This window comes from Balaenoptera ricei, chromosome 16 (assembly GCF_028023285.1).
Source record: "Balaenoptera ricei isolate mBalRic1 chromosome 16, mBalRic1.hap2, whole genome shotgun sequence".
In the NCBI taxonomy this organism is placed as follows: Eukaryota; Metazoa; Chordata; class Mammalia; order Artiodactyla; family Balaenopteridae; genus Balaenoptera; species Balaenoptera ricei.
In genome coordinates, this window is record NC_082654.1 from 16,315,843 (window position 1) to 16,342,271 (window position 26,429).

The window sequence follows — 26,429 nt, forward strand, 5'->3', positions numbered from 1 at the left end:
TTTGGGGTCCCTGGGGGATGGGATATGCTAGTGAAAATGAAGAGCATGGCCCCAGGGCTCTCAGAGGCCTTGCCCGGGGTGGGGCACCAGGCAGCACACTCCGGCCCTGCTCATGTCCCTCTCGGCCTCCTCCCAGGCCAAGTCTTCCGAGGAAATGGGCCACTGGCTAGGCCTCCTGCTCTCTGAGTCGGGCTCCAAGACAGACCCAGAAGAATTCACTTACGACTATGTGGATGCCGATAGGGTTTCCTGCATCGTAAGCGCCGCCAAAACCTCTCTGCTGTGAGTATTAAGGGGCCTCCCGCTTTGCACCCTCCCACTCCCAGCCACGCTTCTAGACCGAGGCCCAGGCTGGCCTCTGGTGGTCAAGTCGAGCAGGGTGGCAGCTGGGAGCTCAGGGTGGGCCCTGTTCTACCCAGCAGCAGGCAGGCCAGGGCCAGAGAGCAGCCCTGCAGGAGGCCCAGCAAAGAGCTGAGCCAGGCCTCTGGCCCGGGGGCAGCCACAGCATCCCTGGCTCTCATGAGACCCTATCCAGCTCTTGAAGGCAGAGTTGGCGCCTTTCCTGGCCTCCTGCTGTCCTTACTGTGAAGGCAGCACGTTCCCGTGGCTCCATCGCTGGGTCCCAGCACACCCTAGAGTAAGCCGGGCAGGGGTGGTACTTCTGCTTCCCAGATGAGCAAACTGGGACTCGGGGAGAAGTGGTCCTGCGTCGGGGGGGCAGAAGTAGCATGGGTAGAAGCCGGCTGAGCCAAAATGGGGAAAGCAACTGGTCTGTGCTGGACAAGTGCATCGTGAAGGTGAAGCGAGAAAGGATTTTGTTGTCGTTGGAAGGAGATCCTGAAAAGGAGAAATCAGGGCGAGAAGATGGCAAAAGGATTCCAAGAGGGGAGGGGTACGGGGCGAGGGAAGTTTGTTTTTTGGGAAGAGAAATTTGGAACCAGGAGTTCTAGTAAGAAGGCCCTGGGGAGGGAGGGAGAGGATACCCCTAAATAAATGAATTTGTTTCAAAACGCGGTCAGAGCTAGTCCCCAGGCCTCCTGCACAGCCCACAGATTTCTCTGCACGTCTCATTGTTATGAATCCTTTGAGACTGGTGGCTTTTACCACCCTGTCCTGAATCCTCTTTCGCCGTGTCTTCCAGACTGATGCAGAGAAAGTTCTCAGAGCCGAACACTTACATTGACGGCCTGCCCGGCCAGGCTCACCAGGAGCTGCTGTATGACGACGTGGAGGTGTCGGAGCTGACGGCAGTGGTAAGGACGCCGGCTGGGCTGCAGCCTGGGGCTGCCCATCCTCTTCCTGCCAGACCTCAATGCCTCAACGCCAGAGATCGTTAGATGGTCCCTAAGAGGAATGGACTCCAGGTCACCCTCAGGGCCATCAGTGCAGAAACCGAGGCGCAACGAGGTCATATTTTGTACAGTGGGGCAGTGCCGTCTGCCTGGCGTGGGGACTTGTCTAGATAAAACAGCTGGTTAATCACCCTGGTCAGTGCCAGGGGTGCGGGGTGTGGCGGTGGGATGGGGAGCAGCAACACCATTAGCCTTTTTTGAAAATTGAAGTATGGCTGATTTGCAATATTCTATTAGTTTCAGGTTTACAGCACAGTAAACCTGAGTCAGTATTTTTATAATTATATGCCATTAAAAGTTATTACAAAATAATGGCTGTAATTCCCTGTGCTGTACAATATATCCTTGTTGCTTATCAACATAGCAGTTTGTATCTCTTAATTCCATACCCCTATCTTGCCCTTCCTGCCTACCCTCTCCCCACTGGTAACCACTAGTTTGTTCTCTATATCTGTGAATCTGTTTGTTTTGCTATATTCATTTGTTTGTATTATTTTTTAGATTCCACATACAAGTGATATCATACAGTATTTGTCTTTCTCTGTCTGACTTATTTCACTAAGCATAATATTCTCTAGGTTCATCCATATTGCTGCAAATACCAGAATTCCATCCTTTTTTATGGTTGAGTAATATTCCCTGTGTGTGTATACACACACATATATAATACATACATACATCTTCTTTATCCATTCACCTGTTGGACACTAGGGTTGCTTCCATATCTTGGCTACTGGAAATAGTGCTGCTGTGAACACTGAGGTGTGTGTAGCTTTCCAAATTAGTGCTTTTGCTTTTTCTGGATGTATACCAAGGAGTGGAATTGCTGGATCAGATGGTAGTTCTATTTTACTGTTTTGAGGAACCTCCGTACTGTTTTCCATAGTGGCTGCACCAGTTTACATTCCCACCAACAGTGCACAAGGGTTCCCTTTTCTCCACATCCTCGCCAACATTTGTTATTTATAGGCTTTTGAAGATAGCCATTCTGACAGGTGTGAGGTGGTTATCTTGTGGTGGTTTTGATTCGCATTTCTCTAATAATTAGCGATATTGAGCATCTTTTCATGCACCTATGAGCCATCTGTATGTCTTCCTTGGAAAAATGTCTGTTCAGGTCTTCTGCCCATTCTTTGATTTTTGCTTTATATTGAGTTGTATGAGCTATTTATATATTTTGGATATTAACCCCTTGTCGGTCATATCATATGCAAATATTTTCTCCCATTCCATAGGCTGTCTTTTCATTTCATCAGTGGTTTCCTTTGCTGTGCAAGAGCTTTTAAGTTTAATTAGATCTCATTTGTTTATTTTTCCTTTTATTTCTTTTGCCTTAGGAGACAGATCCAAAAAAAATATTGCTATGATTTATGTCAAAGAGTGTTCTGCCTATGTTCTCTTCTAGGAGTTTTATGGTTTCAGGTCTTACACTGAGGTCTTTAATCCATTTTGAGATTATTTTTGTATATGGTATGAGGAAACGTTCTATCTCATTCTTTTACGTGTAGCTGTCCAGACACCATTAGCCTTTGAGGCTCATAGCTGAGGTGCAATAATCACCCTGACAGCAGGTCTCCTTCACTGGGCATGGGCCTCTGTGCTAAGGGCTTCTGTGGGTTATCTCATTTAATCCCAGCCACCTGATAGGGAGGTACTACTAGTCTCTTCTCTCCAGATGAGGAAGTGAGGTCGGGAAGATGAAGTACTGTCTCCTGGGTCCCCCAGCTCTTGAATGGCAGACCCAGGCCTTCTAACTCCAGCTCAGCAAGAGGCTTCCTGGGAAGGAGGCCCTGTGAGCTCCGGCACAAGGAAGGGGACAGGAGACCTGCGGCAGGGCCCCCTCCGGAGCCCAGGGAGCCGAGGCAGTGGAGGAAGCCCCCCGTCTCTTCCCTATGCAGGGGGAGGCCCCTGAGGAAGCTGCTCCTGCGACAGATGCTCCGAGTGAGCCTGACCCCGACCGCGTATACCTGGACCTCACGCCCGTCAAGTCCTTCCTACACAGCACCGGCGGTGCACAGGCCCGGGCCCCCTCGCCCACGCCGCCCCAGCCGGACCCTCCGGCCGAGGCCCTCCCTGCACACCTGAACCCCACCCCCGATGAGCCCCTCGTAAAGTCTCCAGAGGACCCCGAGTTGCAGGTACAGGGGGTCCCCCAGCAGGTGAGCTGGCCTCACCTTCCGGGGTGCCTCGGCCAGCTGGGTCCTGTTTGCTTTCTCCCAAAGCAGATGCAGCAGGGGAGTCAGGAACCTGAGGAGCCGTCCCTGGGAATCACGGCAGTCAAAATCCAGACTGAACAGCAGAAGATCTCCTTCCCACCGAGCTGCCCTGACACTGTGCCCGTCGCCCCAGCCGGGGCCAGCCCACCTGTGAAAGACAGGTTGAAGGCAACCAATGCAGGTGCCTGTGCTAGATAAGAGTTGAAGGTTTTAGAAAGGGCTTGGAGAAGTTAGCCCGATTCCCTCCCTTTCAGATGAGGAAACAGAGGCTCAGAGAGGTGAAGGACTTGCCCAACGTCACACAGCAAAGAAAGGGTGGGCCCCACTTCCTTTTCCGTCCGTGCTAGGCTGGCCTGGCAGCCAGCTCTAATCTACTGCCAAAGCCCTGGGTTCCGTCTGAGCTTGTGGAGTGGGGTGGGACAGCCCTCAGGGGCCAGCCTGGCTGACCCGGGGGTTCCCCTCTCTGGGTCTGTAGAGGTCAAACTTGGCAAGAACAGGACAGAAGCCGAGGTGAAGCGGTACACAGAGGAGAAGGAGAGGCTTGAGAAGAAGAAGGAAGAAATCCGTGGGCACCTGGCTCAGCTCCGGAGGGAGAAACGGGAGTTGAAGGAGACCCTGTTGAAGTGTACAGGTAAGGGGCCCCCCAGCAGAGAGGGCCCGCGGAGGGGCCTGGGCTTTCCGGGGGACGAATCCGGATCTGTGCACCTGGGCTGCAGCCCCGTCAGCCTTTGGCACTGGTGGATGCTCTCTGCAAAGCCCTCCCCCTCCAGCCTGTCTGAAGGGTCGCTGTCCTGTACCAGGACGTAGTTGGAAAAGCTGGTGAAAGGAGGAAATTCTCCAAAAATTATGTGTTTAGACCTGAAATGTTTGATTCTCACTTAACACAAATGAATATTTCTTGGCCCATCTTCTAATGCAGTGCCAAGGTCTTTTCCTGCCACCTGGGCTGGCTGACGGGTGCCCCGGGTCATGGTTTCCACATTAACCACATCTCTAATGCCTCATCTGGTCGTTTCTTTACAAGCACCTTAAGTTTGTGTTCATTTTAAAGAAATCTGAATCCTTGTAGATTATTTTCCAAGTCATCCTCTTATCATTCTTCAGCCGTTTCCTAGCACCTTGTGTCTCCCAAGACCTTTCAGCAGCATTTGACTTCGTTTTCAGAGAGTAACTCTGGGCTCAGTTAATATTTAAACTGCAGACTCACACTAACAGGTTTGGGCTCTCTGGGAAGCTTATAACATGATTGGTGGCGGAAGGTCATGGGGGCACAAAGTGACCCCCTGGTTTGTTTTTGTTTTTTTTTAATATTACATCTTTATCGAGAATTCACAGACCATACGATAACCCATTTACAGGTGGTTTTCAGTATATTCAGAGTTGTGCGGCCATCACTGCAGTCAATTTCAGAACTTTCATCACTCCTCCTCATTAGCAGTCGCTCATGCTCAGGATTCTATATTGAACACATGTGGTACCATCCTCTCCTCTAGCAGCGAGCTCCTAGGATTGACTCTTCATAAGTCGTCATTTCTTGGTGCTACAGGACCAACCTGAGAACTCCAGGGTGAAGAGGGAAGCATAAAACAGGGCTGAGAAGGTGCCAGGGCTGAGGACCACTGCTCCACTAGGCCCAGGGAAGCAGCACGCGCCAGAAGGATGGGGGGAACCGTGTGGGGCAGGTTGCAACGGCCCAGCCATCCTCCAAGGGTCATTAATAAAGCTTCTCTGTCCCTTTGAGGTCGCTGTCACAGTAGCAGGTATCCAAACAACTGAGAGTCTCTCTACCAGAAGGGACTTAGGACTCAGGTTCGGGCCCTCTTGTGAAGGCAGAGCTCTTCTTCCAGGGCCTCCCCAGCCTCTGTGGAGTGCGGACACAGGACCTGGGCTGGGAGGCCGCCCACTACACAGAGGCCCATCCCAGCCCTGAGTGTTGGAGCCAGAGCTGTGGTCCGGGGCCACTTGGGGTCCCGTTCCGGCAGAGCGTGTGCGAATCCTGCCTCCCCCCTGGTGGGGCTTCTGGCTGAAGGGCTGTTTGTTCCCTGCAGCCGACTGGCTTCTCTCTGCAGACAAGGGGGCGGCGGCCGGCCTGGAGGAGAAGCTGAAGGAGATCGACGAGGAGTGCAGGGTGGAGGAGCGCAGGCGTGTGGACCTGGAGCTCAGCATCGTGGAGGTGAAGGACAGCCTGAAGAAGGCCGAGGCCGGGCCCGTGACGCTGGGCACGACCGTAGACACCACCCACCTGGAGAACGTGAGCCCCCGCGTGAGTTCGGGAGCCGCGTTCCTCTGAGCTGCTTGCAGGGCCTCCTGGAATGGGCTTGGGGACGGGGTCACCCCTCCCCGCCCTGAACTCAGCCCTCCCTCTCTCCTGTCACCACAGCCCAAAGCTGCCACCCCGACTCCTGCCCCAGACTGTACCCCAGTCAACTCCGCAACTGCGCTCAAGAACAGGCCTCTGTCGGTCACGGTCACGGGCAAAGGCACCGTCCTCCAGAAAGCCAAGGTAAGCGGTCATTCCCGGCCTCCTTCAGGGCCACGGGTGGACAGCAGAACTGTCACTACAGTGGGGGCCCCCTTCTGATGCGGGTGGCACTTTCCTGCTTCGAGTGAGTGCTCTGCTCTCAGCAGGAAGGGGCAGGGGCGGGGGCTTTGCTGTGTCTTTGGCATTGACCAACCAGAAAGGTGCTTGCGCTTGGTTCAGTGTCCTTACCAGTCAGCCTGAGGGCGCGTGAATCCCTGCACTGCCCGCCACGTGATTATCAGTAGAGTCCGGGGGAGAGCTGCAGTTCAGAGACAGACTGGGGCTGGACAGTTTTCCAATTAAAAAAAACCTCAGTGACTCTGAAGGACTTCTGCCATGAAAACTAAAGAAGCAGATTCAGACAGGTGATGGATTTGCCTAAAGCCATCCGGCCAGCTGGTGGCAAAGGCTCAGTAAGGCGTAAACAGGGAGCCGATGCCACTGCTGGGTTTTTCCCTGAGGGCTAGACAAAAAGTGTTATGAATCCTTGACTCATTTATACAGTAAAGAGCGTGCCTAGAGCTGCCTGTGTTTTTGGCAAACTCTGCTCCTTATTTTTATCCTGCTTATTACCTGCAGGAGATATTTTGAGGCACCTGCACCAATGACTAAGTATTAAATCCGTGCACGCACATGAGCCACTGCCACCTCACTGCCACGGCAGACATCACTCACCCCCCTCTCTGCTGCTCCATGGCCTCAAAATCTCTGAACACGTGCTCCAAGCAGTGGGGGACACACAGGGGTTGAACCTTACTTAATTGGCGTCTCTATTCCTAGCTTCTTCTAGGAATAGCTAGGTTGGCTACAGAGGAAAACTAACTTTCTTCTTTTGGGGGGATGCTGGTGTTTGAATGGTACCCTAGGAATGGGAGAAGAAAGGAGCAAGTTAGGAAACAAACTTCATCTAGAGACTCTGCTGTCAATATGGACCTTGGTGACAATCCTGCTTCGTTACAGTCTTCGTTAAAGCAGCAACTCTGTAAAAGGGTGAGTCTGTTTACAAGGAAAAGGAAGGACTGGGGTTCTATGAATGGAAAACTTCAGCTAAGAGGAGGCTCTGTCCCTTCGCGGGGCCAAAGGAAATAATACGACAACAAAAAAGACTTTTTTGGAGACCTAAGTCTATTGGTTGTAAACATTACATTGCTGTATTTAGGGGTATTCTGTGTTTCTTCCTTGAAGTTTTCAGCAATTGCCTTATCAAGGTTTTTAAGTGAAAAGATTCTGATGTGGAGACTTTGGTGGAAGAGAAAAATTAAGGTAGCAGGGCCCTGTCCCACTGATCACATGGCTTTGGTGATTGAGAAGGTCTAAACTCCTGACTGTCATCTCCTATCTGATTCTTAGCGGTGTCAGGGGTTAAACCGTCCTTGTCTTCAACTGTGTAAAACCATCTATGGTTTTTTGAGAAATGGCAACGGGGAAAACATTTGGGACCAAGCTGAGGCACTGTTCCCAGTAAATTAAGGACTTTTTTTCAGGCTAAAGCAGGCCAGAACCAATTGCTTTTAAATAAAATTTTAAGTGATGCTGTATTACATAGAAAAAAAGATGTTTAAAATCCTGTAATTTAGAACAGTGAAAAGTGTCTTTTGAGATTTAACTGACATTTTACATTACCATAGAAACAAGATTACCCTGTGTTTACAGATTCAGTCCTGTGGTGAGGTGATTTTTAAGAGAAGAGTTATTTAATATAATGTTCTCTTAGTCCCTGTTTTTTTAAGTTGTGCTCTATGTCCAGGCCCTTTCCAAGAAAAAAGGGGAGAATTTTGTTTCTGGTGGTCTCTTTCTTCTCTTAAAATTGGCAGTGCTGTTCTTTGTGTTGCCCGTTCTTCTCTTCTGATGGCACTGGTTAACACAGGTTGGAACATATCACCTATCATCTCTCAGCCTCATTTCTGGGGGTTCTGAATCAGAGTTCTTTAACACTGGTTCCTGAGAACTAAAGGTCTTTTGAGTCTTATTGTCTTTCTAATCCCAGGGCATTTATTTCCTTTGTCATAAACACTTGGTGTCTCAAGTGGTGAGTTAGTTTTTTTTTTTTTTAATAAAATGTTAATTGTATTTTCTTGTATTTCATGGAACGACTTGGGGCAAGGCCTGGTAGACTTCTACTTCAAGGGGGGAAACATCATGGTTATTTATGCACTGAACTTCAAACTATGTGCAGTAAAAACTGGTAGAACTACAAGGTGGGATCTTAGCAGGAGACTTTAAGCCTCCTTAAATCAAGTAGCATAGGTAAGGCTGAAAGAAGATTTTAATAGTAAAATTAACACAAGGGAAACATCTTTAGAAGCCGATCATACATAAGTGACTGAAAGTCAGTACTCCTCCTAGAAATTAAACACACTCCTAAATAATTCTTGGGGGGGAAAAAAGGTACCAATACCTGGAAAGTTGCCTTAGTAGTAGTAATTAAGTTTATAGCATAAACATGCTGGTTTTAAAAATGACAAAACCAAATTTCTGGCTCATTGAAAAGGCGAATACAATAAAAAGACAGCCTAGGGCAGTATTAAATGGCAGAACTGAAAAGGAGGCCTTAAGTACAGATACTGACAAGACTTTTTAAATTATAAGAAAACACTATGAATATAGCAGCTTGAACGTTTGAGGACTGTATATTTTTCATTTTAGAAAGTTAGAATTTTGTATCAGAGCTATGCTAACACACATTGCAAAAGAAAAGCAAACAATCTCATTTTTGAACACAGATGAAAAAAAGCTTTAAAATATTGGCAAGTGAAATTCAACAGTGCTTAAAGAATCAGGTATTGTGACCAGACAGCATTCATCCAAGAAATCAAAGGTGGTTCAACAACTGAAAATATACTAATGGGTAATTTATCATATTAACCGATTAAATGTGAAAAAACATCTTCTGAAAGGAAGCAGAAAAGCAAACCACAAATCTCAACACTCCTAATAAACACTCTTTGTAAGCTAGGAATAGAAGTAAACATTCCTTACCAAGTAATCGACAGAAAATAACATATAATGATGAAAAAGTCCCTTCAAGTCAAGAACCAGATGCATGCTGTCACCACTACTTTTTAAAACATTATTATGAAGGTTCTAGACAATGCAAGATGACAAGAAAAAGCAGTATAAGATTTCAAAAGGAAGAGACAAACCTGTTATTACTTGTAAATGCTATCTTTCTAAAAAAGCAAGAGAATCAAATAATCAACTATTAGAACTAAAGCATTTAGCAAGTTGGCTGGAATAAGGATCATTTGGAGAAAAAAAAATATTTATGATCTATCTGTAGTGTTTAAGTTTTTCCAAGGAGAACATATTTATATATTACATGTGTAATTAAAAGCCAATTTATTTTAAAAGAAAGAAAATGGGTTGGCTGGGAAAAGATCACTTAAGGCTATCTTGTTAGGAATTCCCTCTGCCACTACTGGGACCCGAAAAGGGTTGAACTCTTCACACCTTCACTAGAAAAGGTAAAAAAGTTTCAAGGGCTGGGACCTAAAAATAGAAACAGTAAAGCCTTTGATATGTAAGCCCAGGGACCACAGTTTTGTGTGGGGTTTTTTAAGTCCAATTCAAATGGGACATCAAAATGTCAGCCCTGAACCAGACAAAAAGCCTACACTATGAAATGATTAAACTGCTGTTAATATAAAGACAAGGGGTTCATGTAAATTCAGACATCACCTATCAGCACCTGCCAGGTGGGCATGTGACGCTGCTCTGATGTCACCTTCTGCCAAGGCAAAAGCAATAATAGGAATGAAAATATCCCTTGAACGCAGTGCTCAGCACACAGGACTTTTTAACGTCTAACAGAAGCATGGTGATGACCTGTCAAGTACTTTTCTTGCACCAGAAATCCTAAAGTTCTTAAAGCTAAGCAGTACTTAAACCAAGGTAGCCTTGAATGTTTGCCTATAAAACATCACATTAAGGTATTTACTTTAAAAATAAAAACTGTGATAAAGTATTTGGATTTAAATCAGAGATCTACAAAGGCTTCTACCAAAAACCCAACTCCCAACACGACCACCCAGGGGGAGAATTGATTCCTAAATACTGTGGAGTAAGGAAATATCTGGTTCATCAGAAAATATTCCAACTAAGCCTCTTTGCCATTTAGGTACAAAAACTCCTGTTAAATAAATAACCAACATTACTTCTTGAAATATTCCTTTCAAAACCAGGTCTAAAAAAAAAAAAAACCTAAAACCAAGCAGCATAAGATCTACGCCTAAAAAAACAAAACTCCTCCAAGTTTCTTTGTTCTATATTGATTGAGTTTAAGAATTCTACTCCTGGGGCTTCCCTGGTGGCGCAGTGGTTAAGAATCCGCCTGCCAATGCAGGGGACACGGGTTCAAGCCCTGGTCCGGGAAGATCCCACATGCCGCAGAGCAACTAAGCCCGTGCGCCACAACTACTGAGCCTGCGCTCTAGAGCCCGTGAGCCGCAACTACTGAGCCCACGTGCCACAACTACTGAGCCCGCGCTCTAGAGCCCATGAGCCACAACTACTGAGCCCACGTGCCACAACTACTGAGCCCGTGAGCCACAACTAGTGAAGCCCGTGTGCCTAGAGCCCCATGCTCCACAACAAGAGAAGCCACTACAATGAGAAGCCTGTGCACTGCAACGAAGAGCAGCCCCCACTCGCCGCAACTAGAGAAAGCCCGTGCGCAGCAATGAAGATCCAGTGCAACCAAAAATAAATAAATAAATAAATTACAAAAAAAAAAAAAAGAATTCTACTCCTTTCTGCCCCCAAAGGGCAGAGTAAGACAAGCACTCAAGAAACACCCCGCAATTAACCCTCCTAAGTAAAGGCTGAGAAGCCCCTCGAAGGGAATGCTGCCCAGTGCCCAGGCCCAGCTCACGTGGCCCCTCGAGACCAGGGCTGTTTGCACACTCAGTCCCTCCCCCAAGGGCAAACAGCTGCTTAATCAGTCACCTTCCAGTCTGGGGCCTTTCCAACTCCCACATGCGGATCCAGCCACCAAAACAAGTCACAAATGCCACTCAAGCCCCTTTTCAAACTAAGAATGAATCCATCTGGGACATCTTAGGAGAAAGATGTGTTTAAAGGTCCACCCTCTATCTTGAAATGCCATCACGTCAGGGGTCCGAGTGACACTCTCGTCACTGCCTTCTGTTGGGCATGACTGTCCCAACAACGTTCTACTTAGCATCTGTTGTGGGAAAAGTGAGCTTCAAACAGGCCATCAAAAGCCTCCAGGTTCCTCTGTTCCTCCTCAGGGGAAAGGTGGCAGATGACACCAGCTCAGCAGCACTCAACTAGGTCAGCAAAGTAAGTACTTACAGCTGAAGAGTTTTCAACATCGTCGTTAGGGGGGAAATCAGCTGCTACCGCGTCCCTAGGCAGCAGTGTCTGCAGCTGGGCCCTCTCTTCGCCCTGGGTCAGGAGAGTGGGCAGGAGGGTTCCGGACAGGGCTGAAGGCAGACACGCAAAGGACCCCACGAGACGGGATGCCCCGCTGAGGGCAGGCCCCCTTTCAGCGCCCAGGGGACCCAGGCCTTCTTGGTAGCAGCTGGGAGGGGGGCAGCTGCTGCCCTCCTGCAGGCTCTCGGCTGGGGCCACGTGTCTTGGGGGCGTCTCCTCTCAAGGCCCCTGGGAAAGAAGTGAACTTTGAGGACACGAGGAGTGTCTGAGTCCTCTTCTCAAACCAACTAGCTGCCTCACGGGCCCCATCATGCCTTGCTCTTACTCCGTAAGCCAAGGAAGAGGTGCCCCTCACATCACGCCTGGTATCGGGAAGCCCACCTCTACCAGTGCCTGAAAACCCAGGGCTCCAGTGGGAATCATCCTCTGGCTGCCGCTGCTGTTCTAACTTTAAATGCATGAACAGCGGCCCCAGGTGGGCCAGGGTGCTGTCCAGCAGTCACTCTCTACGTCCTTACTCTAGTCCCCTTCTCCCCTGGACAGTTACTCGTTCTCTCCCCTCCTCAACCCCCATGTCTCCCCATCCTCACTGTCAGCTGAGCAAACAGAAACGCTCGGAACTCCCACCGACTCCCACCGCCACATGCACCCACCCACCTGTACCCGTGCCTACATCCTCTGCCTGCCTTCCAGTTACGCCGGGTTCACTTGCTCCTCCCTCCCAGTCATCAATTTTCATCAATTAGAGTGTGCTCAGCACCATCCAATACACTACGTGCTGTACTTATCTGCTGTCTCCCTCACTAGAATGGAAGCTCCACGAGGGCAGAGATTCTCTCTGTCCTGCTTCCTGCTCTGTTCCCCGCACCTAGAACGGCACCTGGGATGTAGGAGGCACCCACTAAATGTTTCCTGCATGAACGAACAAATGATTGATTCCCTCCACTGATGCCCTAGAGCCTCCTTTGGCTGTGGCCCTGGGGCTCAGGAGGACTCAGAACAGCACCCCAGCTCCCGAGTGCACGCAGGCGCCCCACTCACGGCTCTCGCAGTGCGGGCCCTCCCGGCCATCCCGGCACTTGCAGAGGTAGCTCCCGTTGTGCAGGACGCAGGTGCCCTCGCTCACGCACGGACTGGGTGTGCAGAGGTTAACTGGCCGCTTGGCTTCTGCAAGGGAGCACGTGCCAGCAGACCCAGCCTGGGCTGGCCCCAAAGACCCCGCTCTAAGGAAGCCCAGTACACAGGCGAGGCCACCAGAGCAGAGTCTTACACATCTTAGTGGCTCCATGGGCCTTTGAGCCACAGGTTAGTGGGGCCCCATACTGCATGGCCGGTCAAAGACCCGACTTCCATCCAGCGTTCCTACCCGTGTACAGAGACTCCCTCTCTCGGACGGGCCGTGCACACAGCAGTGCTTATTGTTATTATTATGGCCACATGCTTTTTAAAGAGTGGAAAGGATGTCACTGGCAAAAGGAAGGCTTGGAGTCAGGCTGTCCTGGCTGTGTCTGCTCCTACCAAGGTCAGTGCCAACCCGGGGTCCTATGCGTATCCTAATGACGTCTTCTTTTTAAGTGGGGTGCACACGTTCTCAAGTTTGGGAAGAGGTGCCCGTGTTAAATTCTCTGCACCTTAAATGTCAAATGGGGCCAGTTGTGCATGCCTCCTGCAGAGTTTCGCGTCAGTGTGGCACTTAGCATAAAGCCCGGCATGTGGAAAGCGCCCGGCAATTGGGAGGAGTTGCTGTCCCTGTAATGATGTACATGAAGGCTCGGGCTGAGGTCCTCCCTTGGAGGCGGCCCCGAGGGTGTGGATCGCCCCCCACTCACCTCTGCATATCCACTCGATGAACGTGTCCTGGTGGTGCCTCAGGTCTGCGTAGGCTGCCACGTGGACCAAGGAGTCCCAGGGACCTGTGACCCTCCACAGTGCCTCCCTCAGGACGGGCCCCATGCCCATCACCAAGACAGAGACGCCGCTGTCCCTAAGCTTCTGGGCAGGGACGGCCACGTCCTCTGCCCCCTCCCACCCGTGACCACCCCCGCAGCCTTGAGGACACGAGGCCGGGCGCCCCTCCAGACCGTCATCACCTTGTCACAGATGTGCAGCAAGGCCGTGCCTGCCGAGCCCACCCCACCCAGGTAGGGGGCCTGGCTCCTGGCCTGCAGCGCTACAGTGCCGGGGGTCCAGCCCAAAGGCTGTCTGGACCCGGCCGCCATACACCACCAGGCCCATCTGTGTCACGTCAGGGCTCACGTCAAACCGGAGGGCACAGCTTCTCACGAAGCTCTGCATCTGGGCGAAGTCCTCGGGCCCCACAGAGGCCGAGGCGTCCAACATGAAGACCAGGTCCAGCGACTGGGCCTGGCAGCCTGTAGAACAAGCAGAGTGGACCTCAGGGGGCAGCAAAGTGAGGACTGCGCTGGGGTGAGCGGAGCCCAGGTCAGCCGGTCTGCTGTCTGTCCACTGCAGTATCCATCCTCCACCCTCTCCTGGAATGGCAGCAGGACATGTGAATGCTCAGCTAGACCACATTCCTAGCCTCCCTGGCAGCCGGGTGTGGCCACATGACAAGTTCTATATAATGCGTTGTGATTGCAAGTAATTGTGCAATTTCCAAGTTATGTCCTCAAAAGGAAGCTGCTTGCCTTCCACTTCCTCTCTGCCCTCTTCCTGCTGTCTGAGAAACAGTGACCCTGAAGTCAGAGGCGGAACCACAAGATAGCCAAGCCACCCTGCTGGCCCTGGGCGCTCACCTCTGAACTGTTATGTGAGAGGAATAAACGTCCACTGTGCGTAAGCCATTGAGCTCCGGGGCCTCATCTATGCCGTTACGGAGCGCCCTCCATGTGCCGTGCACTGTATACAAGCCACTAATTATACCATGTGGACAAAACTGCCAATGCCTGTCCTTGATCGGCTGACAAACATGAAACCAACAAAAAATTACAAACTACGTGAGCAGCCATGGAGGAAAGGAGCAGGGTGCTGTGAGAGGGACCAGCAGGGGCGACATGGGTGGGTAAGGGTGGGGTCAGGGCTCCTCTGAGGAGCGACATTTCAGCTAAAGACTGAAGATTCAGAACTCCTTATTAACAATAATAAATAACAATAATAAATAGCAATACCTACCATTCTGAGCGTACATTCTGAGCTTACTGTGTGCTAGTGTGTATGTTGCTTGTCTTACTTAACCCTCACAAAAGCCCCTCTGGAGGTACTACTATTAGTCCAATTCTACTGACCAGTAAAGCGAAAAGTTACGCATCACAAGGCTAGCATAGAGAAGAGTAGGGCTGTGCTTGCGGCCCTCAGTACAGGCCCTGGTTAAGTCGCTACCAAAGGGAGGAAGGGCCTGCCACTGGCCAGCTGGCCCCCGGGTCGGGCGAGGCTGGCCCGCAGCTGGCGCCGGTGCAGGACTGGTCCTTACCTGGCCACTGCTGGCTGCACCGCGTTCCCCGCAGCTTCGGGATTTGGCCTAACAGGTCCTGCGGGCCGGCGTAGATCATGACGTGCTCTGGGCTGCCCGTGACCTCCTCCTCCGCCCGCACGGCCTCGCTGCCCACGCCCAGCAGGAGCAGCTCCCGGAACCTGGCGAAACGCGCCGGGTCGGCCACCTGGTCCCGAGAGCGTGCCTTGGTCATCAGGACCACGGCCCTGCGGGGCCGGTCCAGGCCCGTTCCGGCGGTGCTCCCGAAGCCGCGCTCCGCCGCCTGCCGCAGGGCCCGGCCTGTCAGGGTGGCGCCGCCACCGAAGGGCAGGTCGTCGAGGCTCCTGACCAGGTCCGCACGTCCCGGTACTCGCCCACGGGCATGGCCACGGCCAGCTCCGCGCCGTAGCGGGCCACGCCCATGCGCGCCCGGGAGCGCGCCGCCGGCACGAACTGCTGCACGGAGGCCTTGGCCCGCAGGAAGCCCTCCGGGGTGGCAGCCGCCAAGCCGGCCAGCGGGAAGAGCACGTCGGCTCTGCACTCCAGGCTCAGCTTCGGGGCTGCCAGGATCACAGCGGCCGTCACGCTGTGGAGCACGCAGACCACTGTCCCACCCGGGACCCCCAGCCGCCACGTGCGGCCGGAGCCGCCTGCCTCCCAGGAGGGAGATGGGACACTGACACAGAGGCTTCAGGGCCTAGTGACCAGTGCAGGTCACAGGGTTAGACACGGCCGGACAGAGCTCCCTGGCTCCCACCACGTGTCTCCAGCTCACCACTCTTTCAAAAGAAAAATAGAATCTATAACTTTTTCCCATTATGGTTAGTGCTTCCTGTGTCCTGTTGGAGAAATCTTTGTCTACCCCAAGATCATGAAGATACGCTCCTATGTTTTCTTCCAGAAGCTTCACAACTTTGCCTTTTACATTTAAATCTATGATCCATCTGGACTTGATTTTTTGTGTAGCTTGTGAGGTAAGGAGTCAGCATACATATTTTTTTCCCATATAAGTCTCCAATTGACCCAGCACTACGGTTTTTAAAAGGTTACTATTTAACAAGTCCCATCCTACGTGTCAAGCATTGTGCTAAGAATCTTATTTCAAACTCCCATAACCGTAGGGGGTAAAGCCAGTTATAATCTTCATTTCATAGTTTTAAAACCAAAAGGGGTTGAAGCTTCTCACTCCTCCTCTTCTTGGAAGAGGAGAGAAGAGACTCAGCCCAGAACCAGGACCCAGTTCGGCCAGCTCCAGCCTGCAGCCGGGCTCCGCGAGGCTCACAGATCAAGCAGCAGCCATTCTAAAGCTAAGAAGCCAGGAGCTGTGTCCTACCCAGAGCTCCACCACCTGAGTTACTTCTTCATGGAACCCTCATTTGAGACATCAGATGAGTGGTGTACTTGAAAAGCAGGTGGCCCTAACTCCAGGGCCAGTTCCTACCTAGTAGCTAAAAGGGTGGCAGGTGAGAAGCAGGAGCCCCGGCTCCACTGCTCCCCAACAGTCAGAGTCTGGGAAGTCCTGTGCACACGTACCGCAGTCAGCCTCCCCTCCAAAGGCCAGCGGGCAGAGGCAGTGGTACCTGTCCAGTCCTTCTGGAACACACATGCCTCCATTCTGGCAGGGCTGCGAGTCACAGGGGCCTATCAGAGAGATGCCTGTTAACAGCCTGGCACATCAGCCCAGAGATGTGAAGGGGTTTGGCTACCCTGCCCCACCAGGGCCCAGTCCCTTCCTTTCCCCAGATGCACTAGGAAATTAGTCTCAACACCTGTAGCAAAGAGGAAAAGGAAAGCAAATGAGGTACGTAAGGCGGGGTTAGGGTGTAGGTGGTAACAGACACTCAATGGTGGGCTCAGTAAGGCCCTGTGTGAATTACAGGCTCACTTGGGGATCTGCCAGTGGGATCTGGCTCCTGGCTCTGATACTGGGAACACGTGTTACGGACTGAATTTCTCCCCTCCACCTCCAAATTTATATGTAGGAGTCCAAACCCACAATACCTTAAAAATGTTAATCTATTACTTGGTGGGCACATGATTGTAATTAAAGTATACACTTCTGGAAGGTAGGAGTTATCGAGGGTAACTCTGGGCTCCTAGGACAGCAGTTCTGTCAGTTGGAGTTTCATGCAAACAACTGAGGGCTCATTAACAGCACCAACAGTGGCCTTTAACTGAGCAGCTATTATGGGGCCAGGTATTGTGCTAAGCGCTACACATGTATGATCTCACTTCACTGATACAACTGGATGAAGCAGGTACTGTGAACCGCCATGTCACAGATGAGGAAGCTGAAACCTGACGAACAGAAGTCACGTGCTGAAGGTCAGCAACTTGGAAAGTGGCAGAGCTGGGACTCAAACACAGGTCACTCTGGTTCCAAAACCATAAGTCCTTGAGCTTTAATTTCTGAGCAGAAACAACCCCACTTTCAGTTCCTCCCATGTGTCAGAGACCAGCCACGTTGGAACTTTAAAATAAGATGCCCGAACGATCACCTAACCCCAGGCAGGAAGCACCATCCTGCCTGCACACAAAGCCTCTGGCTCTGCTTTCGAGGGACGGACTCCCGACCTCATCAGGAGTAGCATATCCACACAAGCACTGATGCCAAGACACTTCAGTGTGATTTCTGTGTTCCTGGGTCAGTGAGATGCACTAGACCCCGCGGTGAGGAGCAGTAAGGGCCCATTGGGAAGCCAGGCTGCATGATCTTCATGGTGTTGAAAAGTCCTCCTGTTTGCTTGGGACTTTGTAGCTGATGAAGCACTTTGGTGGACATCACCTACTGAATCTTCCCTAGGATCCCTTGTATGGTACCCCCTATCATCCAGAGCAGGGAAATGGGGAGTCCAGACATGGGGCAAACGTTACCCCATTTTACAGAGGAGGAAAGTGAGGCTCAGGTATCTTGCCCTGAGTTTGGTGCTAGATGTGAGGCTTTCTGTCTGCACAGCTGGGGCTCAGTGCACGCCCTGCTCTGCCTCTTGTCAATGCAAGGGGCCCTGGTTAAGGAAGTAATTCCAAAGCCTGCACTCCCTTTCTCAGTGAAAATATACCACTGACCAAGGGAGGCATGAGTATGGCATGAGCAGAGGAAATGCCTGTCCCTGTACCCTGGAGCTCGGTCCAACCCCACCCGCTGCCCCAGTATACATGCCCCTTTGGGAGCCAGCCTAGTCCCAGGGCCAGAAAGAAGAGGAGAATCCAAGAGGCAGACTGTACCTGGGCGGGTGGTCCTGTAGCAGGTGGCAGGGTGGGTTAAGAACACTCTCTTCCAGCTACAACCCAAGGAAACAAATGGTAGAGATCAAAGGTTTAACAGGAGAGGGTATTTAAAACACTAAAAGCTGACACAAGATGCCAATGCAGAAGCAAGTCAAGAAAGACCTGGTTCTTTTTTTTTCCCTGATTCTACCCAACTTTTGTCTGCACATAGAGTAGGAAACGTTTCAAACTACTCAATTAAAAAAAAAAAAAAGATAATGGAAGCTGGCTATCATGTCAGAAATTAGAGATATCTGTGTTCAATACTCTGAACTACAGCAACAGCTTTCTATTATGAGTTACCTTCTGGGGCCAGCACAATGAGTGGGGGGTGGGAAATACTGGGATTAGGCAACTGGATTCTGGTTATGTGACCCCAGGCAAGTTACTTTCCTTCTCTGGTCTTCCATTCCCTCTTCTATATAGCAACTCTGTAGTTTTCAACTGTGTTCCTCAGAGCCTCAGTGGAGAGGGAAGGGGACTGTCCAGGGCTCCCCCAGTGCCCCAGCCCCACCTCCCCACCCCAAATGTGCTTTTCCTGGTCTGCATAACAAGTGTCCATACGAGGCTCCGTAGCTCAGGAGGATTTGCAAACCACCGGCTGGTCTCAATGACCTCTGAGGTCAGTTTGAGTGACAACCTTCTGTGACAACACAAGGGCCACCATTCCTGTGCTGGCTTCCATGCTCCAGCCGTCCCCATCGTTACTTCAAGTCCTCGGCTACTTGAAGAGACAGCAGTCTCCTCTTCCAGATGGGAAAATGGGTTCAGGGCTGAATTAAGTTGCCCAAAGTCACACGGTTACCAGAACACAGCAGAGCTGGGATCCGAACTCCACCTCCCACTCCAAAGCCCATGCATCCTGCCCTCTGGGCCTCGCCCCCTGGCTCTCCTGAGTCTGTGGGGCGATGGGCCGACCACAGAGGAGGGGGTCCTCGTCCCTCAGGCAGAAAGCCCTCCTCTTGGCTGGCAGCAGCTCCACGGATGGCCTCATCTAAGGAGATTCTCTTGGGGCCTTCGTGACAAAGTTCTCTAAAACTTGCCAAAGAGCATTTCTCCTGGTGAGATCCCACCCAGGGCTGCTCACCTCAGGGGCAGGCTAATTGGGCTCACCTCTAGGGCAGGGGCTTTCCTGAGGCAAAACATCCACTTGGGATAAAAGCCAAGTCAGACATCCACAGAAAGATAGACAAGATGAAAAGGCAGAGGGCTATGTACCAGATGAAGGAACAAGATAAAACCCCAGAAAAACAACTAAGTTAAGTGGAGATAGGCAACCTTCCAGAAAAAGAATTCAGAATAATGATAGTGAAGATGATCCAGGACCTCGGAAAAAGAATGGAGGCAAAGATCGAGAAGATGCAAGAAATGTTTAACAAAGACCTAGGAAGAATTAAAGAACAAACAAACAGAGATGAACAATACAATAACAGAAATGAAAACTACACTAGAAGGAATCAATAGCAGAATAACTGCGGCAGAAGAACGGATAAGTGACCTGGAAGACAGAATGGTGGAATTCACTGCTGCGGAACAGAATAAAGAAAAAAGAATGAAAAGAAATATGAAGACAGCCTAAGAGACCTCTGGGACAACATTAAACACAACAACATTCGCATTATAGGGGTCCCAGAAGAAGAAGAGAGAGAGAAAGGACCCGAGAAAATATTTGAAGAGATTATAGTCGAAAACTTCCCTAACATGGGAAAGGAAATAGCCACCCAAGTCCAGGAAGCGCAGCGAGTCCCATACGGGATAAACCCAAGGAGAAACACGCCAAGACACATAGTAATCAAATTGGCAAAAATTAAAGACAAAGAAAAATTATTGAAAGCAGCAAGGGAAAAACAACAAATAACATACAAGGGAACACCCACAAGGTTAACAGCTGATTTCTCAGCAGAAACTCTACAAGCCAGAAGGGAGTGGCATGATATACTTTAAGTGATGAAAGGGAAGAACTTAAAACGAAGATTACGCTACCCAGCAAGGATCTCATTCAGATTCGATGGAGAAATCAAAAGCTTTACAGACAAGCAAAAGCTAAGAGAATTCAGCACAGCAAACCAGCTCTACAACAAATGCTAAAGGAACTTCTCTAAGTGGGAAACACAAGAGAAGAAAAGGATCTACAGAAACAAACCCAAAACAATTAAGAAAATGGTCATAGGAACATACATATCGATAATTACCTTAAACGTGAATGGATTAAATGCTCCAACCAAAAGACACAGGCTTGCTGTATGGATACAAAAACAAGACCCATATATATGCTGTCTACAAGAGACCCACTTCAGACCTAGGGACACATACAGGCTGAAAGTGAGGGGATGGAAAAAGATATTCTATGCAAATGGAAATCAAAAGAAAGCTGGAGTAGCTATACTCATATCAGATAAAATAGACTTTAAAATAAAGAATGTTACAAGAGACAAGGAAGGACACTACATAATGATCAAGGGATCAATCCAAGAAGAATATATAACAATTATAAATATATATGCACCCAACATAGGAGCACCTCAACACATAAGGCAACTGCTAAGAGCTATAAAAGAGGAAATCGACAGTAACACAATAATAGTGGGGGACTTTAACACCTCACTTACACCAATGGACAGATCATCCAAAATGAAAATAAATAAGGAAACAGAAGCTTTAAATGACACAATAGACCAGATAGATTTAATTGATATTTATAGGACATTCCATCCAAAAACAGCAGATTACACGTTCTTCTCAAGTGCGCATGGAACATTCTCCAGGATAGATCACGTCTTGGGTCACAAATCAAGCCTCAGTAAATTTAAGAAAATTGAAATCATATCAAGCATCTTTTCTGACCACAATGCTATGAGATTAGAAATGAATTACAGGGAAAAAAACCGTAAAAAACACAAACACATGGAGGCTAAACAATACGTTACTAAATAACCAAGAGATCACTGAAGAAATCAAAGAGGAAATCAAAAAATACCTAGAGACAAATGACAATGAAAACACAACGATCCAAAACCTATGGGATGCAGCAAAAGTAGTTCTAAGAGGGAAATTTATAGCTATACAAGCCTACCTCAAGAAACAAGAAAAATCTCAAGTAAACAATCTAACCTTACACCTAAAGGAACTAGAGAAAGAAGAAAGAAGAACAAACAAAACCCAAAGTTAGCAGAAGGAAAGAAATCATAAAGATCAGAGCAGAAATAAATGAAATAGAAACAAAGAAAACAATAGCAAAGATCAATAAAACTAGAAGCTGGTTCTTTGAGAAGATAAACAAAATTGATAGACCATTAGCCAGACTCATCAAGAAAAAGGGGGAGAGGGCGCAAATCAATAAAATCAGAAATGAAAAAGGAGAAGTTACAACAGACACCGCAGAAATACAAAGCATCCTAAGAGACTACTACAAGCAACTCTATGCCAATAAAATGGACAACCTGGAAGAAATGGACAAATTCTTAGAAAGGTGTAACCTTCCAAGACTGAACCAGGAAGAAATAGAAAATATGAACAGACCAATCACAATCACTGAAATTGAAACTGTGATTAAAAATCTTCCAACAAACAAAAGTCCAGGACCAGATGGCTTCACAGGTGAATTCTATCAAACACTTAGAGAAGAGCTAACACCCATCCTTCTCAAACTCTTCCAAAAAATTGCAGAGGAAGGAACACTCCCAAACTCATTCTATGAGGCCACCATCAACCTGATACCAAAACCAGACAAAGAGATTACAAAAGAAGAAAATTACAGACCAATATCACTGATGAATATAGATGCAAAAGTCCTCAACAAAATACTAGCAAACAGAATCCAACAACACATTAAAAGGATCATACACCATGATCAAGTGGGATTTATCCCAGGGATGCAAGGATTCTTCAATATATGCAAATCAATCAATGTGATACACCATATTAACAAATTGAAGAATAAAAACCATATGATCATCTCAACAGATGCAGAAAAAGCTTTTGACAAAATTCAACACCATTTATGATAAAAACTCTCCAGAAAGTGGGCACAGAGGGAACCTACCTCAACATAATAAAGGCCATATATGACAAACCCACAGCAAACATCATTCTCAATGGTGAAAAACTGAAAGCATTTCCTCTAAGATCAGGAACGAGACAAGAATGTCCACTCTCACCACTGTTATTCAACATAGTTTTGGAAGTCCTAGCCACGGCAATCAGAGAAGAAATAAAAGGAATACAAATTGGAAAAGAAGAAGTAAAACTGTCACTGTTTGCAGATGACATGACACTATACATAGAGAATCCTAAAGATGCTACCAGAAAACTACCAGAAAACTACTAGAGCTAATCAATGAATTTGGTAAAGTTGCAGGATACAAAATTAATGCACAGAAATCTCTTGCATTCCTATACACTAATGATAAAAAATCTGAAAGAGAAATTAAGGAAACACTCCCATTTACCATTGCAACAAAAAGAATAAAAATACCTAGGAATAAACCTACCTAGGGAGACAAAAGGTCTGTATGCAGAAAACTATAAGACACTGATGAAAGAAATTAAAGATAATACCAACAGATGGAGAGATATACCATGTTCTTGGATTGGAAGAATCAACATTGTGAAAATGACTATACTACCCAAAGCAATCTACAGATTCAATGCAATCCCTATCAAGTTACCAATGGCATTTTTTACAGAACTAGAACAAATCACCTTAACATCTGTATGGAGACACAAAAGACCCCGAATAGCCAAAGCAGTCTTGAGGGAAAAAAACGGAGCTGGAGGAATCAGACTCCCTGACTTCAGACTATACTACAAAGCTACAGTAATCAAGACAATATGGTACTGGCACAAAAACAGAAACAGAGATCAGTGGAACAAGACAGAAAGCCCAGAGAGAAAGCCATGCACCTATGGTCAACTAATCTATGACAAAGGAGGCAAGGATATACAATGGAGAAAAGACAGTCTCTTCAATAAGTGGTGCTGGGAAAACTGGACAGCTACATGTAAAAGAATGAAATTAGAACACTCCCTTAACACCATACACAAAAATAAACTCAAAATGGATTAGAGACCTAAATGTAAGACCGGACACTATAAAACTCTTAGAGGAAAACATAGGAAGAACACTCCTTGACATAAATCACAGCAAGATCTTTTTTGATCCACCTCCCAGAGTAATGGAAATAAAAACAAAAATAAACAAATGGGACCTAATGAAACTTCAAAGCTTTTGCACAGCAAAGGAAACCATAAACAAGATGAAAAGACAACCCTCAGAATGGGAGAAAATATTTGCAAACGAATCAACGGACAAAGGATTAATCTCCAAAATATATAAACAGCTCATGCAGCTCAATATTAAAGATCAAACAACCCAATCCAAAAATAGGCAGAAGACCTAAATAGACATTTCTCCAAAGAAGACATACAGATGGCCAAGAAGCACATGAAAAGATGCTCAACATCACTAATTATTAGAGAAATGCAAATCAAAACTACAATGAGGTATCACCTCACACCAGTTAGAATGGGCATCATCAGAAAATCTACAAACAACAAATGCTGGAGAGGGTGTGGAGAAAAGGGAACCCTCTTGCACTGTTGGTGGGAATGTAAATTGATACAGCCACTATGGAGAAGAGTATGGAGGTTCCTTAAAAAACTCAAAATAGATTTACCATATGATCCAGCAATCCCACTACTGGGCATATACCCAGAGAAAACCATAATTCAAAAAGACACATGCACCCCAATGTTCATTGCAGCACTATTTACAATAGCCAGGTCATGGAAGCAACCTAAATGCCCATCGACAGACGAATGGATAAAGAAGTTGTGGTACATATCTACAATGGAATATTACTCAGCCATAAAAAGGAACGAAATTGAGTCATTTGTTGAGACGTAGATGGACCTAGAGACTGTCATACAGAGTGAAGTAAGTCAGAAAGAGGAAAACAAATATCATATATTAACGCAGGTATGTGGAACTTAGAAAAATGGTACAGATGAACCGGTTTGCAGGGCAGGAGTTGAGACACAGATGTAGAGAACAAACGTATGGACACCAAGGGGGGAAAACCACGGTGGGGTGGGGATGGTGGTGTGCTGAATTGGGCGATTGGGATTGACATGTATACACCGATGTGTAAAACTGATGACTAATAAGAACCTGCAGTATAAAAAAACAAACAAAAAAACAATACTAAACTTTCTTTGGGTTATTTGTATGGAAATATGTTAATATAAATGTTTCAGACATTACATGAAATTTCTAAAAATCTTATATGTTCTGGTATAATGTTATAAGTCATAATTCTAGTTATTCCTTTAAAATGTATATCTCAGAAATAAATTTCCTTGTCAATTGCATTATTATGAACTTTCATCAAATCTTTAACTGTGGTCATTTTTAAGTCTTTTGTCATTTACAGACAGTTCTGGGTGTACTCTGATGCTTTTGCAAAAATGTTCCTATAAGAGGGTTTCATCTTCAAGGAATTCATGGAAAAGACTCTGACAAGTACAGGTTTCTGGTAACTGACTATACTGCTGAACTGAATGAATAAGCATTTTCAGAACTCTAATGGAAAACTGATGAATTCATAAAAGTGCTAACAAAAGATCAGTATGAAAAAAAAATTAATTACATGGGACTGAGTGAACTAATGAGGATGATTATAATTTTTGTGACTTTCTGTTTGAATAAAAAAAAAAATCCCACAAGGACTCAGAGGCAAAGAATATACAAATCAATTTTCACTGCAAAGTAAAGGAGCTGTTACAGTGGAGGATTGCTGGACTGAATGTCAATATTATGACATAGTATGAGTGTGTTTCGTGTTTGGTAATTGCAATCATTGTTGCTTTTGTTGTGGTCATCCATTTACAATGCTTGGTGTCAGTTTATTTATCTCTTGTAAAAATAAAATACAGTGTGTGTGTGTGGAAAAAAAAAAAAAAAGCCAAGTCAACTACGAACTCAAGGGGTTGCTGAAATCAAAACTGTGCCAAGCTGCCAGCTCATTAAAGAGAACTCTTCTCCCCCTCCGTGTCTACTCCTCGTGACCTCATAAAACCACACGTCCTAGCCCAGAAAGCTCCACGGGTCCTGCCCTCCCTACCCAGGCCTACAGGAGCCAGCGTTGTTGAGCAGACACTATCCACAGGGCTTCGCCTGAGCCTGTCCTCAGCTAGTCCCCCACCTCCCTCAGGTCTGGTCCCTGCCCACTCTAATTAAAACTGCAACCCTACCCTCTACTTACCCCACCCTGTCCCACCCCACATCCTTTCCCCTACTGCACTTACCACCACCTAGTAGTTCATTTAGGTATTCACTTTGTTCATTGCTGCCTTTTGCTCATGAGAGCAGATTTGTTTCCGAGACGCTCAGGCTGATTCCCCAGGACCTGGGGCAGTGCTGGGAACTTAGGAGAGCCTCCGTGAGTATTTCTTGAATGAGGGGATTGATGAAAAGCCTACTATATGCATTATTCTAGGAGCCTGCAATGTCAGTGCATTCTACGAATTAACTCGCTGCGTGCTCCTGACAATCCTCTGGGGGCAGGTCCTGTTATCACCCCCTTGCCGAATGTGGAAACAGACAGCGGGAGGTTCCCAGCTCACTAGCTCACTAGTGGTGATGCCCCCAGCGTCTGAGCACATAGGCATGAAGTGTACTCTACCCACCAGCCTCTCCCAGGGCTCCCGGCTCTGGATGCCTCTGCCCACTGCTACCCGGTTCCCACATCTCTCGAGACTGCTCAAGCAACCCCTCCTCCATGACGTGTGGGGAGGACAGGCCCCATCCCAGCACTTGGGAGGCTCTCTCTGGACCACGAGCTTCTTGGGGCCGCGACTGTGCCTGCCTCCTCGCTGGACCCCGCCTGGCTCAGAGTGAGGACTTAAACATGTTCACCAGGGAATGAAGAACTACCTCCTTTCACTCGAAAGTGCAGGTTCAGAAGAGAGCCTCTAGTGGCCTCTGACACGGCACGAGGCCCCACTTCCTCTGAGCCACGTGGGGGGCACCGCCCTTCCCTGCCGAGATGGTGTTTGGACTCTGCAGCGACCCAACACGGCCCTCACGGCTTCTCAGCCGCTCCATCTCACTGCTGTGCGCGCTCTGATCTCATCGCTGAGGCCAGGCCAAGGGGCCAAGGTGCAGCTGGTTCAAATGCTACCCTGGCCCTCCAGAAAGGACTAGAGGGCGAGATCATGAGCTGCTGACCAGGTGCCACACTGGAGGTGGT

At 48.1% G+C, this 26,429-nt stretch overlaps 2 protein-coding genes across 10 annotated transcripts in view; one reads left to right on the forward strand and one right to left on the reverse strand.

Moving 5' to 3' along the window:
- AFAP1L2 (actin filament associated protein 1 like 2) overlaps positions 1 to 8,159 on the forward strand; it is a 96,306-nt gene extending 88,147 nt beyond the window's left edge. For 2 of the 9 annotated variants that reach the window (XM_059900284.1, XM_059900280.1), the window contains 8 exons: positions 137 to 282; positions 1,142 to 1,253; positions 3,251 to 3,490; positions 3,575 to 3,749; positions 4,044 to 4,199; positions 5,638 to 5,831; positions 5,949 to 6,071; positions 6,956 to 8,159. In XM_059900284.1, the coding sequence (XP_059756267.1) occupies positions 137 to 282; positions 1,142 to 1,253; positions 3,251 to 3,490; positions 3,575 to 3,749; positions 4,044 to 4,199; positions 5,638 to 5,831; positions 5,949 to 6,071; positions 6,956 to 6,982 (1,173 nt within the window). In that variant the 3' untranslated portion in view covers positions 6,983 to 8,159. Of the gene's footprint in view, positions 1 to 136; positions 283 to 1,141; positions 1,254 to 3,250; positions 3,750 to 4,043; positions 4,200 to 5,616; positions 5,832 to 5,948; positions 6,072 to 6,955 lie in introns of all 9 variants that reach the window. The other 7 variants (XM_059900275.1, XM_059900276.1, XM_059900279.1 and 4 more) reach the window with 6 other exon arrangements.
- The window catches only part of VWA2 (von Willebrand factor A domain containing 2), a 65,923-nt gene continuing 46,319 nt past the window's right edge, over positions 6,826 to 26,429 (reverse strand). The window contains 10 exon segments of the mRNA XM_059900285.1: positions 6,826 to 6,951; positions 11,403 to 11,711; positions 12,525 to 12,650; positions 13,313 to 13,501; positions 13,504 to 13,661; positions 13,663 to 13,855; positions 14,914 to 15,270; positions 15,273 to 15,473; positions 16,447 to 16,554; positions 18,139 to 18,194. Of these exon segments, the coding sequence (XP_059756268.1) occupies positions 11,596 to 11,711; positions 12,525 to 12,650; positions 13,313 to 13,501; positions 13,504 to 13,661; positions 13,663 to 13,855; positions 14,914 to 15,270; positions 15,273 to 15,473; positions 16,447 to 16,554; positions 18,139 to 18,194 (1,504 nt within the window). The 3' untranslated portion in view covers positions 6,826 to 6,951; positions 11,403 to 11,595.